This window comes from Schistocerca americana, chromosome 8 (genome assembly GCF_021461395.2).
Source record: "Schistocerca americana isolate TAMUIC-IGC-003095 chromosome 8, iqSchAmer2.1, whole genome shotgun sequence".
NCBI lineage: Eukaryota > Metazoa > Arthropoda > Insecta > Orthoptera > Acrididae > Schistocerca > Schistocerca americana.
Window position 1 is genome coordinate 94,639,859 of NC_060126.1, and position 16,821 is coordinate 94,656,679.

Genomic DNA, 16,821 nt, shown 5'->3' on the forward strand with positions numbered 1-16,821 from the left:
TTCTTCAGCGTAAAGCAATCAGTGGCCGCTACGTTGCGCGGGTTGTTATCCCCTTGCTGCTGCCACAACTTCGGCAGAGAGGCGACGTGCTTTTTCAGCAAGACAGTCCACGTCCATATTCAGGTTCTGCGACGCAGCGTGTTCTTCGTGGTGTACAATAACTGCCCTAGCCAACAAGATCACCAGATCTCTGTTCAATTGAACACGTATGGAACATGAAGAAGCGGGAAGTACTCGTTCTCCAGGGCCTATAAATACTGTCGCCGAAATATATCTAAGGCTGTATAGCTCTCGGTGCCATTATGATAGTTTGCATGGGAGAATTCACTCCTGCGTTGCCACCAGAGTGGGGATATTCTGTGTGTTGGTGGAACTGTTGCAAAGCCCTTTACTGTGACATGTGTGTTTCATTTGGTCTGAATCTGTTATCATATTCTCCTTCAATGATGAACTACCTATCAACTCACTTGTCAATAAAATGACCTTGAAGGTACTGCATTTTTTCCGGCTATGAAGGTTACTTATATGGCATTCGTGGCGTGGTGGAAGAAGTTTCAGTTACTGTATATTGATGAGATTTCGGGGTATTATCAACATGTCCGGGAAAGTTGCGTAATATTTACTTCTTTTTGTGTTGGAAGGTTTTACGCTTCAAAAATCTATCCATCGATCCAGTTCTAGAAATTATCACCTAGTTTACAATAGACTTACTGTGGATCCTTTCTTTAATGCTCAATCCGAGAACTTGTTGGCGGCAGTTTAGTTGAAAGTAGAGTCGACAGCAGCAAATCCACAGTCTTTACGATTTCTTACCTTTCCTCTTCATGTCTGCACAGGGGCTGCAGCCGACATGTTTCGTAATTTACTCCACATAATTAAGTCATGGTGCCTCTAGTTCCTTTTCCATGTTTATTACCTTCTATATTAATGTTCATTTTGTTTCAAAAGACGACCAGTAATCTGAACTATTCTTTTTCTAATACGGTTCGTTACACTAGTCCTCTTCCCAGCCCCTGAGGACTCCATCATTCGTGAACTTAACAATCCGTTAGATTTTATGATGTACATGTAACACCACATCTCGGAAGATATTTTACTTTATTCGGTCCTGAAGGTCGGGGTCTCACAGTTAGCCACACACCAAGAATATGCTTACAGAAGCCTTTTTATGACTTTTGTGCTATTATTTATTGCAGGTAATAAACACCCTCTTCTTTTACTTAGAACACATTTTGCTTTAACAATTCTACGTCTTTCGTATTCTTTACGTTTTCTAACTTTACCAATAATGTTTCCTAAGCCAGTAAATGAGGCAGTTTGTTGTAGTAGACCACTGTGGCTCCCCCTCCTTTGCCAGGACCTTTGTTTTAGACATATTTATTTTGATATTTTTTGGGATATAATTTTTTCTTTTCTGACTTATATCACAACAAAATAAGATCTAGTCAAAATTTGTCAAAACTGAGATGTCTGTCCTAATGCTGGTCACAGGTCAACATTGCTGAAGGATGCGATTTCGTGTCCTTACAATCACAATCTTCGATGCCATCCAGTTGATGAGGAAGTACTGAACATTCATTTAGGTGGATTGAGCTGGCTTCCTTTAGTTTCTATCAGAAGTTCTTGATACATTTTTATACAACATTCCTCATAACATTTTGTACTGATGGGTTGTTCATAAGATCTGAAAGTGTGATTTACTAAGATACCACACAAGATTTCACGGCTGTGGGTACCAGAAGTATCGTGGAGGTGCGTCCGCAACAGGAACATCACTGCGCACAAACCACGCACCATGAAGCGGGAGCCGGCCGCCGTGACCGATCGGTTCTAGGAGCTTCAGTCCGGAACCGCGCTGCTGTTACGGTCGCAGGTTCGAATCTTGCCTCGGGCATGGATGTGAGTGATGTCCTTAGGTTAGTTAGGTTTAAGTGGTTCTAAGTGAGATGTTACGTCCCATAGTGCTCAGAGCCATTTGAACCATTTGAAGCAGGAGCGCTGCCATGAAGAGAGGCGCGCTCTTAAGGGAGCGCGCATGAGCAGGAGTTGTCAGCTGCAAGCTTTCTAGGGAGATCCTGCAGAAGTTCGTCATATCGTCAAGTCGTCGAGTGAGATGGAAACAGTGGTCGATAGATGGACAGCGGTTAGTCTTCAGTAGAAACAGAACAGTGATTAGTATTATAGCGTGTGGAAAGAGACCGCGTGCCTACAACTGAGTACTGTTAGTTTGGAACTGTTCTTCGAATAGTGCATCAAGACATAAAATTAGTTTTTAGAGAATAATATTCAGTTTGTGTTCATGGAACTGTAGCAGATTTTCTGAATTTACGAATATCACCCTGCGGGTTACGTCACACAGTTAGTTGGTTGGTTGGTTGGTTTGGGGGATTCAAGGGACCAGACTACACACAGTTTGTCTGTGTTGGAATTCCATGAGATGAAATTTCGAGTTTCCATTCCCATTTGATATTGTTTGAACACCAAAATGGTATAATACAAGAATAGCGCCGCAAAACAATTCGATGCGCTGACTTAGTGGTAGTTTAAATTCAGTCACCAAAAACAGACCTTACCACGCATATCCACTAGCTACATCATCTTACACAGTTACAGCCAACAGCATCTTGACTTTTGCAGTGGAGAGCAGGAGAAAAATTATACAGTGAAAGGAACAAAGTACTACAAAAAAGGGCAACATACATTAATCGGTTCGTAAAAAGAAAGAATGATAGGCTGTCAACTATTATATTTAAAAAAATTCCGTGTCATTGGAAAGAAGATAACCGCGTGATCGTTATACCTACACAGATGAAAAATATTTTTCGGCCTTGCGTTTAGAGAAATATGGCACTCAGCTGGACTGTGTTTTGATATAAGAAAAGTAATTTATTTTCGTATTACAACGGAAATAGTGGACGTCCATCAGGACAGGTTGAAATAGACTTTCCGCTGCCTTTTCCACCATTCTTCTTCTATAATAGTTTTATTTCAGTCCACATTACTTCTTCCTAAAGTGGTCTTGGTCAGGTCATTCCTCCTTACTCTGGGACTGCCTCTTGCCTTCATACTTGGTCTCCATAATTCCTTTGGTATTCTTTCATCTCCCATTCTCTTTATATGTCCAAATCGTTTTAACATTCTGTTCGCTGTTCTATCATTCAACTTTTCTACTCCAATGTAATTCATAACTTCTTCATTTCTCCTCGACTTCTGCAACATACTTGGTAGGAATTTCATCTCACTCGCTTGTATTTTTTATAACCTGCTCTCCCTCAGTCATTGTCCAGGCCCCCGGAGCAGATGTCATTATGGATGTAAAGTACATATAGTACAGCACTTCCATACACTATTGCCACCTGCCTTCCCCAGACTAAGCCCCTCAGACACTGGCAACACACACTGCTCTTTTATACCCTGTTGCTAATTTATGCCTCCATCCTTGTATTCTGCATTACCACACTACCGAAATATTTAAAGTTGTCCAATACTATTCCTTAATATTAATTTATCCCTTACTTCCTCCGTTTTCTCTGGGTACTGCAATAGTCTTGCTTGACGCTTTCGTTTAATGTGGCTAGTTGTTCTTGCACGTCCCTACTGTTGGGTCGCCACAACATCTAATCGACAAGTAGCAATAATCTCATCTCCCTCCCTCTATGAGCTTATTTTATCCTTTTCACGATTTTATCCATACCCATTATAAATAATAATGGAAGTGTGGTGTCACCATTACTATTTACAATGACAAAGATAAAGCTAGATGAAACTTTCGTAATACTGTGCTGGAAGAAATTTCAGTTGTTTGTTTTCTCTCTCCAAGATTCCCTATACCTCTGGGGACACTGTCCTATGCCTTCACTAAATCCAAAAATGTTATCACCATAACTTTGCCATACTTTCTATGTCTTTCCTTCAACTGTCTTCTTCTAAAGACTGGGTCCACTATTGATTTGCCGTGTCGATAGCTATGTTGCTCCTCACATAACTTGACTTTCACCTTCCTCATTGTTCTTTCCAGTGTTCTCTGCTTGTGCTTGTTGCTTGTGAGATATGTGTGATCCCTCGGTTGTGACCACATTCTTTCCACTCTCCCTTCTTGAATACTAGAATTATTGTTCCCTTTTCCCTTTTCCCATTCTGTAGGCACATTTTTCTGAGCCTATATACAGTTTAGCAAGCTATATAACTACTGGCTGTTATCCACGTCCACACTCACACATCATTAGTTTTATTGTAATGAGTGATGCTAAGTAAGTAATCTACTGTACGTTGAGTAACGTTAAGCGTCTTCACGAGTCTGCCTGTTCGAGTAGGCACAGCTCGTGAGGTGCACACCATGCTTCCCCATGGGCCTCACGATGCATGTCGTAGTGCTATTCGCTGTGTGTCTGTCGAATGGTGTATGCAGAAGAGCTTGGGCAGCTCTTCGATAGCACAATTATGGGACTGTTTAAGCACACGTTGACATCGTCGTACTTACTACATGGCAGCCAGTATTTCGACCAGTTGGATGGCGTGGCTATGTGAAGCCCATTAGCTCCATCCATAGCCAACCTTTTTATGGAAAAATTTGAAGGCATTGCCTTGGACACTGCTCCAGCTAAGCCAAGTTGCTTTTATCGTTACGTCTATGACAGTTTTATCATCTGGCCCTATGGTCGTGAATAACTGCGAGAATTTTTAGAACACCTGAACAGCATTCACGGCCACATCAGTGACGTCACAGACAGCATTGCAACTATACAACGACGCGGCCACGGCGACACAGCAATCAGTCGTACCACTTGACAATGAACGGGGAGAGCTCCATCAAAAGCTCGTGGGATTTTAACCACCTGACGCGGCTGGAAGCCCGAGAAAATTTTTTTTATTTCAGTATACAGTGTTTGACAGTGACACACACACACGCACTCACATAGAATTAATTAATTTCAGGTATAGAAATAACAATTTTCAAATCGTAATTTTGGCTTACACAATTATCTACTTTAAGGTGTAAGTGGTTGCAGATGACAAACTGTGGAACAAAACAGTCGCTGTATAAACACAACACAGAAGAAAAACCACACCATGTGGTAAAAAGGTATGAATTCATAATTTATGTGTTTTTTTTCAAATATCTGTAATTACGATTTAAAAACTAATAGTTATGTATATACAAACAGTAAAGAACATTCTTTATCTTTAACGGATGAAAAATAAAAGCCCACTGAAGATGTTGCAACTGCAGTGAAACATGTTTGGGTTATAAAACAAAATTATGTTTTACTAAAGGCGGACCCTATCCAAAAACATACGTATTGTTAAAGCCGGGGTCAGGGATTTTCTCTGCCTCGTGATGACTGGGTGTTGTGTGATGTCCTTAGGTTAGTTAGGTTTAAGTAGTTCTAAGTTCTAGGGGACTGATGACCATAGATGTTAAGTCCCATAGTGCTCAGAGCCATTTTGAACCATTGTTAAAGTAAACACGGAAAAACAGAGCTTCAACACCAAGATGAACTAAACGAAGCGTGGAACATGAACAAACGGAGGATTAAATGGGCCAGCATGATGTCTAGTTTTGCAGGAATGGTTTATTTGCATTAAAGTAACAGCGCTAGGTTTATTTCTGCAAACAAATATTGAATTGATTGAAAGTAATAAGGATAATTAAGAAAATTTTATCAGTGATTTGATGGCAAAATCTTGTCCGAACTTTCAGAGCCGAATGATGAGTGTGAAATTGAAAATGGAGTATCAAAATGACCAGTATGATGTTTTGTGTTCCAAAAAGTATTTATGTCAAACGAAGAGTGGGAAATGGACATCACATTGAGCAACGTGTGGTAATGTTTAAAAAAAAAAGAAAAAATGAAAAAAAAGAAAAGAAAAAAAAGTTGAGAGACAATCCACCACCCGCCATGCTACGATTGAGTATCACTACACTACTACGGCTGCTTGTGAACATGCAAAATCTGAGAAGTGTCGGAGGCTTTGCCTGCCGCAGACGCTTAGGAACTGATCTAGGCTTTCCTCTGCACAGGTACCTTTCTCAAGTGCTCAAGAAAGGTATGCAGGTGTCACAGAGAGTGTTACAAACTGAGGGGTATCCTTTGCCGTTTTATGATGAGTACGTCAATGCTGTACTCTCCTCTTATGACCACACCTATGTTTGCAAATCAGGGGCCTGAGAAACGATAAACACACTTCACTGCTTTGGTTCACGTTTAAGTATCGTCGAATGATTTTGAACGGTCCTTGTGGTTTCACCCTGTGTTCCAGAGCAGAAACTACAGTAGCGCGGTGTTGCAGCCTCATGGTGTGCTTGTAAAATGGGCGAATTGTCCGAGGAGTGTCAGCAGTCACAAAAGCGTCGAAGAACGTCATTGTGTGGGGCTTAGAAATGCAAGCTGTAATTTTCAACTGCGGAATGTCTGTACACGGACGCCCCAAGGTAAGGAGTGATTTCACTGACGCTCTTTATGCCAGCTCCTGAGCGGCGGTGTGTTTATGATGTTTTCCCCCGCCACCCACATGAAAACCGCGTGATTTCAACGCTGGAGATCGCTATCCTGATTGCCATCGCAAAGGCGTCACGAAATGGGGGTTAGAGGTCGTTAAGTGGTGGTGTGACGCTCTGACACAACCTCAGTTGCGTTGTGCAGAAGTTTGGTGAAATTTGGTGCCAGACATCATTAACCCATCTTACGCATCATAAGTTGTTCTGAGCTTATGTACGTCATAACAGCAGCTTAATTGGAAAGTAACACTTCCTGCAGAAATTTCCTTATCCTACCATATTTCCAGTTCGTTCAACTGGCCGTTATATGATTCCATTTAAGTGATTACATCATCAAGTCGGAAGTACGCATTGAGTAGCCTGGGCAATATCACTGCTGACGAACTAGGATCTGAATGTTTTGAACAGGTTGTAATTAACATCCAGGGAACATAATTTTCTTTCTGTGTAGAGCGTTCTTCGTTACGACAGAACCATAAACCAAGCTTCTTTCTGATTTGGTGGTCTGGTGGAAAGATGCTTAATGTCTGGGTTAAATTCGCACGCCAAGGAACCAGTTTTAGCGAAAACAAACAGACCCCGTTTACCTCTGCTAACGCCAATTGAACTAAACTTGGCTGCACATTGGTTACAAATCTATATTAAGCGTGATAACTCTTCGCTACCTATTGCAGGAGAGTCGGTATAAAATGAGCAAAGAAAGAGAAGACGTATCAAGCTGAAATAACAATAATGATTGGCGCCGGTTTCGACTCTCATTCAAATAAAGAACTTTTCATCATATCAGTTCACGTCCAAACATATCACATCTAGTTAGTCATGAAAAGGAATTCGATTGTCAATGTCTCTTCGTGTGTAGTCAACAACCATAATAACATCTCCAGTGTTTGACTCCCAGTCAGTACAGAACTTTTTGTCAAGTTAGTTCCAGTTCGGACATTTGCAAATCTTAATACTTGTGAAATAAACCGATATTTAACACCTATTCTGGGAAACAAGGAAGCTAGGTGCCAGATTCAAACCGCTGTAATGCAAAACGTTTTCGTCTCGCCGATTTAATTTAAACCATTTCGTTAGTGGTGAAAATTTGCGGTATCTAACATTTGATTCTGCTTAGTTAACATTCCGATTAGGTTCTTGGTTCGAATCCCCCTTCTTTTTGCATTTTAGTGATATCAGTTTTCAGTAGTACTGATAGCCATACAGCTTTTTTCTGTAGTAGTCTCCTGTAGTAACCATTCTGTGTAGTCAAACGACTGAGCCAAAAAGAGAGCGAAAGACCTGCAAGGCAGTTACTTTCTGTAGGTTGCATATAAATCAAGAGGAATTCAGTTCAGGTCATTCGCTTACTTTTGAGAATAATAGTACCACGACCTGAATGATTATGATCATTACTTATAGCTCGCTAAAGTTATAGAGTTTAATACAGTAATGTTCTTTCAGAGCTATGGCATTTCCATTAAAACAAGTCGCAATAGGGAAGCAGAGTAACAACGGCCAAATGAATGCCTCTTTACATTAGATATTTCTTTTCTTTCCGGCCTTCCAGACAACCAAAAGAAGGAAACAGACAAACAAACAAGAAAGATTACACAATATATGCATCGTACATAGTTAAACACTTGCACACTTGCTGCTGCTCATATCATAGGCACGAAGGAAGAGTACTACCATTGTCATCCAGTGACCATGCAACCATCTTCTATGCATCTAGAATGAGATTTTCACTCTGCAGCGGAGTGTGCGCTGATATGAAACTTCCTGGCAGATTAAAACTGTGTGCCCGACCGAGTCTCGGTCGGGCACACACTTTTAATCTGCCAGGAAGTTTATATGCATCTGTTTGCAAAAATACAGAAAGACACCGATAATAATAAGTTATTCTACGAAATAAGTTAGCTGTTACTTGATGGAAGTTCTAAGAAAAATAAAGAACTATATAGCGGTCTTCTGTTTAGGTTGTTACAGAGAACGCTTGAATTATTATAGCTCATTATACGTAGAAAATAAGGATTATCTGATTCGGAATATCCAGTATAAATTATATTTCTGTTCCAAGAATTTAATTAAGACGCTAAAAAGCTCAACTAATATCAAAGAGTATTAGTATTTGAGTTTGTATTGATGAGTGGTATATTACATCTGACATATTGTATCCCAATATAAATGTAAAAAAACAGTAATTTTTACGAATCAACCTGATTCACTGTTTTTGAATTATTTACTACGTACATGTTTCAGATCTTAGTGTCAATATGTAGAAAGTGTATCAAATACATTTTTCTAAGATATTTTGCGACTAGATCAGATGTGATGCATATTGATTTCAGTAGACGTTTGCTGGACGCACGAAGAAGTACCTTTCTCTTTGTTAGATTCTCATATGACTCCTTTTGCTCCGTTTTTGAAAGCGGGCAATTAAGGGGAAGTGGTTGTCATCGACTATATTTTTATTCCCATGTTTACAGTATGGTGTCCTCTGTAGATAAGCTTCAGTGAAAACAAATATATCTGTAGCTACAGTATAGCAACATCTAAGTATATTTTAAATCAATGCAGGTACTTAGTATTTGAATTGGTTTCCAAATATGACAGCTGTTGATGTTTAATTTACGAATAAGACAAGTGTAAATATTTCGACAAAAATGCGACGTAGGACTGTTTAGCTTATCTGAAGTGTGTAACGCATTAAATAATCAATAGTTGTTCTCAGGAGAAAGGTAAGTTTAACGACATGTAACAAACTGTGGTAACATATTGCTAAGGGCTGACTGAAGAAGATAATAATGTCCTAAACGGGTCCAGTTTTACAAACGGATAAAATATTACGAGCGTGACTAAATAGGTAAGTGAAAGAAGTGTAACTACAAAAGGCAATATTTTTAACGGGGAAAGTGAAACTACAGTAATTGAAGAAAAGGAACTACGGAGTATGTTAGTAGGAGGGGTAATTTACAAAGTGATTTAGATGGCATTATTAGCAGTATCTGAACTTGTGTGTGCCGAGGAAGGGAACTGTGTCCGATCACTCAGCACTTATCATTGGTGAATGGGCTGATCGTTATTAATTATAACTGCGGCCAGAGTTGGTTGACATAAATCTTTTCTGACTATCGTACCGCGTCATAACGTCCAAACTATAGTGGGGTAACCAATGCCACAGTATAGCGAACAGAGAAGGTCGCTGTAACTGTGGCCGAAACTTAGGTTTCTCTACTATAGTTTTGTACATTACGACGCGTATGATAGAAAAACTTTATGTCTGCTGATGATTATCAGTTTCCGTTATTTCAAGGCATCTCGCCTTCCTTTTTGAGTGTTACGTAAGACCTTATATTGCACATCGTAGCTATGTCCTGTGATTTGTAAAATACACTACTGGCCATTAAAGTTGCTACACCACGAAAATGACGTGCTACAAACGCGAAATTTAACCGACAGGAAGAACATGCTGTGATATGCAAATGATTAGCTTTTCGGAGCATTCACACAAGGTTGGCGCCGGTGGCGTCACCTACAACGTGCTGACATGAGGAAAGTTTCCATCCGATTTCTCATACACAAATAGTAGTTGACTGGCGTTGCCTGGTGAAACATTGATGTGATGGCTCGTGTAAGGAGGAGAAATGCGTACCATCACGTATCCGACTTTGATAAAGGTCGGATTGTAGACTATCGCGATTGCGGTTTATCGTATCACGACATTGCTGCTCGCGTTGGTCGAGATCCAATGATAGTTAGCAGAATATGGAATCGGTGGGTTCAAGAGGATAATACGGAACGCCGTGCTGGATCCCAACGGCCTCGTATCACTAGCAATCGAGATGACAGGCATCTTATCCGCATGGCTGTAACGGATCGTGCAGCCACGTCTCGATCCCTGAGTCAACAGATGGGGACGTTTGCAAGACAAGAACCATCTTCTCGAACAGTTCGACTACGTTTGCAGCAGCATGGACGATCAGCTGGGATACAATGGCTGCGGTTACCCTTGACGCTGCATCACAGACAGGAGCGCCCGCGATGGTGTACTCAACGACGAACCTGGGTGCACTAATGGCAATTTTTTTTTCGGATGATTCCAGGTTCTGTTTACAGCATCACGATGGTCGCATCCATGTTTGACGACATCGCGGTGAACGCACATTGGAAGCGTGTATACATCGCCATAGTGGGGTATCACCCGGCGTGATGGTATGGGGTGCCATTGGTTAGGTCTCCTCTTGTTCGCATTGACGGCACTTTGAACAGTGGACGTTATATTTCAGATGTGTTACGACCCGTGGCTCTGCCCTTCATTCGATCCCGCGGAACCCTACATTTCAGCAGGATAATGCACGACCGCATGTTGCAGGTCCTGTACGGGCCTTTCTGGATACAGAAAATGTTCGACTGGTGCCCTGGACAGCACATTCTCCAGATCTCTCACCAATTGAAAACGTCTGGTCAATGGTGGCCGAGCAACTGACTCGTCACAATACGCCAGTCACCACTCTTGATGAACTGTGGTATCGTGTTGAAGCTGCATAGGCGTACAGACCATCCAAGCTCTGTTTGACTCAATACCCAGGCGTATCAAGGCCGTTATTACGGTCGGAGGTGGTTGTTCTGGGTACTGATTTCTCAAGATCTATGCACCCATATTGCGTGAAAATGTCATCACATGTCAGTTACAGTATAATATATTTGTCCAATGAATACCCGTTTATCATCTGCATTTGTTCTTGGTGTAGCAATTTTAATGGCCAGTAGTGTAATAAATATTATATAAGCATCATTCGCTTTTTGAGTCGTAATGTATAGAATACTCTACCGAGAAAGACGGAACACAGAATTAGAGATACCTCGGTAGCTGATGTCGAGGGTGTAAATATAGATGTGGGTGACATTTTGTATTATTTCGAACCTTCTGATGTTCGTTCATCGTGTTAGGAGTGCAGAGCAGTGGAGAGGCAGGATGCCGTGCTGCGAGCTGCACCCCCGCGTGATGACGCCCGAGGACGAGCAGAGGGAGCTGGAGGCGCTCCCCGCGGACTGGTGGCCGCCTGGAGTGCTGGAGCGGCTCAGCCGCGTCGCCGCCTTCTACGACGGCGCGGCGGTCTTCCTCACGGGAGCCACCGGCTTCGTCGGCACCCTCGTACTGGAGAAGCTGCTGCGCTCCTGCCCCGGCGTCTCCACGGTCTACGTGCTCGTCAGGCACAACAAAGGCGTGCCGCTGCGGGAGCGGCTGCGGTCTCACCTCGACAAAGTGGTAGGAGTGCGAGTGTTGGGCGGTAACACGAGTACTTCACTAGAGGACTGAGTACCCTGGCACACCTGAACACCTGAATTTGCCTGAATTTGGCAGAAGAGTGGAAGAATTACACATGTAACTAGCATTTTCTATTGAGCCGTAGTGAGTTTCCAGTTACTCATGAAATTATTTGGTACTATGATGAGATTACTCCCAACACCATACTTAGAGATGCGAGTTACTTCTCGCCTAAGCCGCAATCTCTCCCCCTGTACCCAGATGAGTAAAGCGCAGTGGGCGTCAGAACATGCCGCAAACTGCAACACAGCAGCTCTGCCTCCAATATCAAGACGTATCTCACTGAAGCGTTCTCTACCGTGCCTCGACCAGAAGTTTCCTATACCACGTTCCACGTTGAGGTCTACACTACTGCTCCTTGAACCAAAGTGTGCTCTACCATACGTCACCCAGAAGTGTTCTCTGTGTTGATCAGTAAATTCGTTCTTCACTCTACAAATATGCACAATTCTTGAGCACCTTTAAGAATGAAACTGCTAAGTGCTAGTCAAAGATATATTGTTACCAAGTGAAAAATCTCCTTCCCATGAGAAAATATTGCACCGATGACCAGTCGTTATATACCAGGTCGCTTCGATGATTTAGCTAATGGTCACCTTCATACATGCACGTTTTTGGAAAAACCTTGTGTCCTGCTTTTCCCTGCTATGCGGTTTATTAAGGTTATCCAACGAGGAGGCTTCTTACAACTTATCACGGCCGACGTCATCCATCTAACGCAAAGTGGTGACAGCAAGTCGGCCTTTGTCTCTTCGAAGTGAAAGGAATTTCTGTTCACAAAGCAGGCCAGCCACTTCCGATGGCACACCAACACGTTTATCTATCACTTATTGCCCCTCCCATAGTATCGACGGGCCGGCCGTTGTCGCCGAGCGGTTCTAGGCGCTTCAGTCTCGAACCGCGCGATCGCTACAGTCGCACGTTCGAATCCTGCATCAGGCATGGATCTGTGTGATATCCTTAGGTTATTGTTGTTGTTGTGGTCTTCAGTACTGAGACTGGTTTGATGCAGCTTTCCATGCTACTCTATCCTGTGCAAGCCTCTTCATCTCCCAGTACCTACTGCAACCTACATCCTTCTGAATCTGCTTAGTGTATTCATCTCGTGCTCTCCCTCTACTATTTTTAACCTCCACACTGCCCTCCAATACTAAATTGGTGATCCTTTGGTGCCTCAGAACATGTCCTACCAACCGATCCCTTCTTCTAGTCAAGTTGTGCCACACACTTCTCTTCTCCCCAATCCTATTCAACACCTCCTCATTAGTTATGTGATCTACCCATCTAATCTTCAGCATTCTTCTGTAGCACCACATTTCGAAAGCTTCTATTCTCTTCTTGTCTAAACTATTTATCGTCCATGTTTCACCTCCACAGATGGCTACACTCCATACAAATTCTTTCAAAAACTACTTCCTGACACTTAAATCTATACTCGATGTTAACAAATTTCTCTTCGTCAGAAACGATTACCTTTCCATTGCCAGTCTACATTTTATATCCTATCTAATTCGACCATAATCAGTTATTTTGCTCCCCAAATAGCAAAACTGCCTTACCACTTTAAGTGTCTCATTTCATAATCTAATTTCCTTAGGATCACCCGTATTAATTTGAATTCATTACATTTTCATCGTTTTTCTTTTATTGATTTTCATCTTATATCCTCCTTTCAAGACACTGTCCATTCTATTTAACTGCTCTTCCAAGTCCTTCGCTATCTCTGATTGAATTATAATATCATCGGCAAACGTCAAAGTTTTTATTTCTCCTCCATGGATTTTAGTACCTACTCCGAACCTTTCTGTTGCTTCCTTTACTACTTGCTCAATAAACAGATAGAATAACATAACATCAGGTACAGGCTGCAAACCCTGTCTCACTCCCTCATAACCACTGCTTCCCTTTCATGTCCCTCGACTTAATAACTGCCTCTGGTTTCTGTACAAATTGTAAATAGCCTTTCGCTCCCTGTGTTTTACCCCTGCCACCTTCAGAATTTGAAAGAGTGTATTCCAGTAAGCATTCTCAAAAGCTTTCTCTAAGTCTACAAATGCTAAATACGTAGGTTTGCCTTTTCTTAGTCTAGATTCTAAGATAAGTCGTAGGGTCAGTATTGCCTTACGTGTTCCAACATTTCTACGTAATCCAAACTGATCTTCCCCGAGGTCGGCTTCTACCAGTTTTTCCATTCGTCTGTAAAGAATTCGTGTTAGTATTTTGCAGACGTGACTTATTAAACTGATAGTAATTTTGACATCTGTCAACACCTGCGTTTTTTGGGATTGGAATTATTATATTCTTCTTGAAGTCTGAGGGTATTTCATCTGTCTCATACATCTTGCTATCCAGATGGTAGAGTTTTGTCAGGACTGGCTCTCCCAAGGCTGTCAGTAATTCTAATGGAATGTTGTCTACTGCCGGGGCCTTGTTTCGGCTTAGGTCTTTCAGTGCTCTGTCAAACTCTTCGCGTAGTGGGATATCTCCCATTTCATCTTCATCTACATCGTCTTCCATATCCGTAATATTGTCCTCCAGTACGTCGCCCTTGTATAGGCCCTCTATATACTCCTTCCACCTTTCTGCTTTCCCCTCTTTGCTTAGAACTGGGTTTCCATCTGAGCTCTTGATATTCATACAAGTGGTTCTCTTTTTCCCAAAGGTCTGTTTAATTTTCCTGTAGGCGGTATCTATCTTACCCCTAAAGATATATGCTTCTACATCCTTACATTCGTTCTCTAGCCATCCCTGCTTAGCCATTTAGCACTTCCTGTCGATCTCATTTTTGAGACGTTTGTATTCATTTTTGCCTGCTTCATTTGCTGCATTTTTGTAGTTTCTCCTTTCATCAATTAAATTCAGTATCTTTTCTGTTACCCAAGTATTTCTACTAGCCCTCGTCTTTTTACCTACTTGATCCTCTGCTGCCTTCACTATTTCATTCCTCAAAGGTACTCATTCTTTTTCTACTGTATGTCTTTCCCCCTTTCCTGACAATTGTTCCCTTATGCTCTCCCTGAAACTCTGTGCAACCTCTGGTTCGTTCAGTTTATCCAACTACTGTAGGCACCATTTAAAAATGTCCCAGATGTTCTTAATAGTCCATACGCATGAAAATAACGCACTTTTGTTTTACAACTTTTTTAATCATTTTGTATTTGGTATGCACGAAATTAATCGCAGTTATGCATTCTTATTTGGTTTTACCACATTTCCACACAAACATCTATGTGTGTTTTCTCAGTTAACTAACCTCATTCGAGTATTGACTCACAAATCACCAGTTTTGTGAACGGGTGTTGGCTGCTTTATATTCCCATCGCCGTTTGGCTGTGACGTCACGGTACGGTTGTTTGGCCTTGACTCTAGATGGTATTGGTCTAACGCAATTTTCTAAACGTCTGTATGCCAACACCTCATCATAGCTCTATAGAAGGCTGTTGTTTTTGCCTACAGCCGTTTGCACTTCACAGCTGAAAGCTGTAAAAAGAATTGCCAGGTGTCAGTGATGTCCTTCAGTTGACTCGGCTCCACAGTTGCTTAATGGTAAAGAACAAATTCATTAAAACTTCACACATACGAGTAATGCGACCTTTATACACGCATATCAGTGTTGATGGCGTCATATGTTCTATCTTTGTGTCATACAATCATATAATTTTATACACACATTCAGTAGCGTATGTGAATACAGTCCACTAAATGAGCTGTGAATAAAGTTAGTAACAAAGAAGTAATAAGTTTGAACGTCATGCACAATGCGACAATTTTTCTCTCAAGTCACGGTTTATGACCTAATACCTCTTGAACCATGTGCAGTACCATGATACAACTTTATAGATGCATTTTTCGGCATATGTGGTTACTTTATGAGGAATTTACTGCGAATAGACTCAGTAGCACAGAAGGAATAAATTTAAGCGTCAAGCATAATGCCGCACTCTCTCACCCACTGGATTATTTATGACATCATAACTCCTGCCCTATAATAGGTACACGGTTTTACCCTAACAGCGATTGCTGCCTGAAAGTAACGAATATGTGTACCAAGTTTGATTGAAATCGATCCAGTGGTTGATATAATCCATACTGTTTTGTTTCACAAGTGTAGTATTAAAGTGCAGCAATCATTTAGAATTCTGTGAACTTAGGAAAGCTTTAGTTGAGTTGGCTTCAAGTATGTAGTACTTCCAAAAATATTGCGTTAACTTCACTTGAACTGGCGTGATGTTTAAAGTTATCTGAAACAACTGACGTCAAGTTCAAAGACATTTGTCTCTCAATGAAATGTTCACAAACACACACACACACACACACACACACACATACGCACTAGATAATGTTGCAGTTCTGTAAATATTGTGCTCTACATCACAGTACATCTCTCTCTCTCTCCCCCTCTCTCTCTCCCTCTCTCTCTCTCTCCCTCTCTCTCTCTCCCTCTCTCTCTCTCTCCCTCTCTCTGTCTCCCTCTCTCTCTCTCTCTCCCTCTCTCTCTTCATTAAATTTCATCTATGGAGTGTGGCTGTGTAACATCAACACATTATTTGCACATCTGCCTCATAATAAGGTTAATGCGTACTTTACTGAGACCACATCATTATAATATATTACATAGGGAATGAAGGGGAAAAGGTACTAAAGATATAGATTTTATTACAAACAAAATTCATACATTAAAACACGGTGAGCTTTGACTTGTTTCATACACAGTAGAAACATGAGAAGTTAATTATTATCTTCCACACTTTCTTGAATATCGTCTATTGCAAACAGTAGGTTGTTGCAATTTGGGTAAATATTTGAGTCAATTGTATTAGACAGCCAAGTTTTGACAGCTGTATCCGCCTTAATAAAAACCAAATGCCACTGAATAGTGCTTTGCAGGCAAACTGAATACAAAATTAAGAATACAGGTATCATAAGTGGAACGATGATGTTGACGATATTGGCGTCTCTGTCTTTCATTTTGTAACTAAAATGCCCATTCTGCACATTGGCATCTTTCAAG

The 16,821-nt window shown here is 41.3% G+C and overlaps 1 protein-coding gene across 1 annotated transcript in view; it reads left to right on the forward strand.

Moving 5' to 3' along the window:
• LOC124545587 (fatty acyl-CoA reductase wat-like) overlaps window positions 1-16,821 on the forward strand; it is a 172,588-nt gene that overhangs the window by 24,768 nt on the left and 130,999 nt on the right. The window contains exon 2 of the mRNA XM_047124535.1: window positions 11,432-11,750. Within this exon, the coding sequence (XP_046980491.1) occupies window positions 11,457-11,750 (294 nt within the window). The 5' untranslated portion in view covers window positions 11,432-11,456. The remainder of the gene's footprint in view (window positions 1-11,431; window positions 11,751-16,821) is intronic.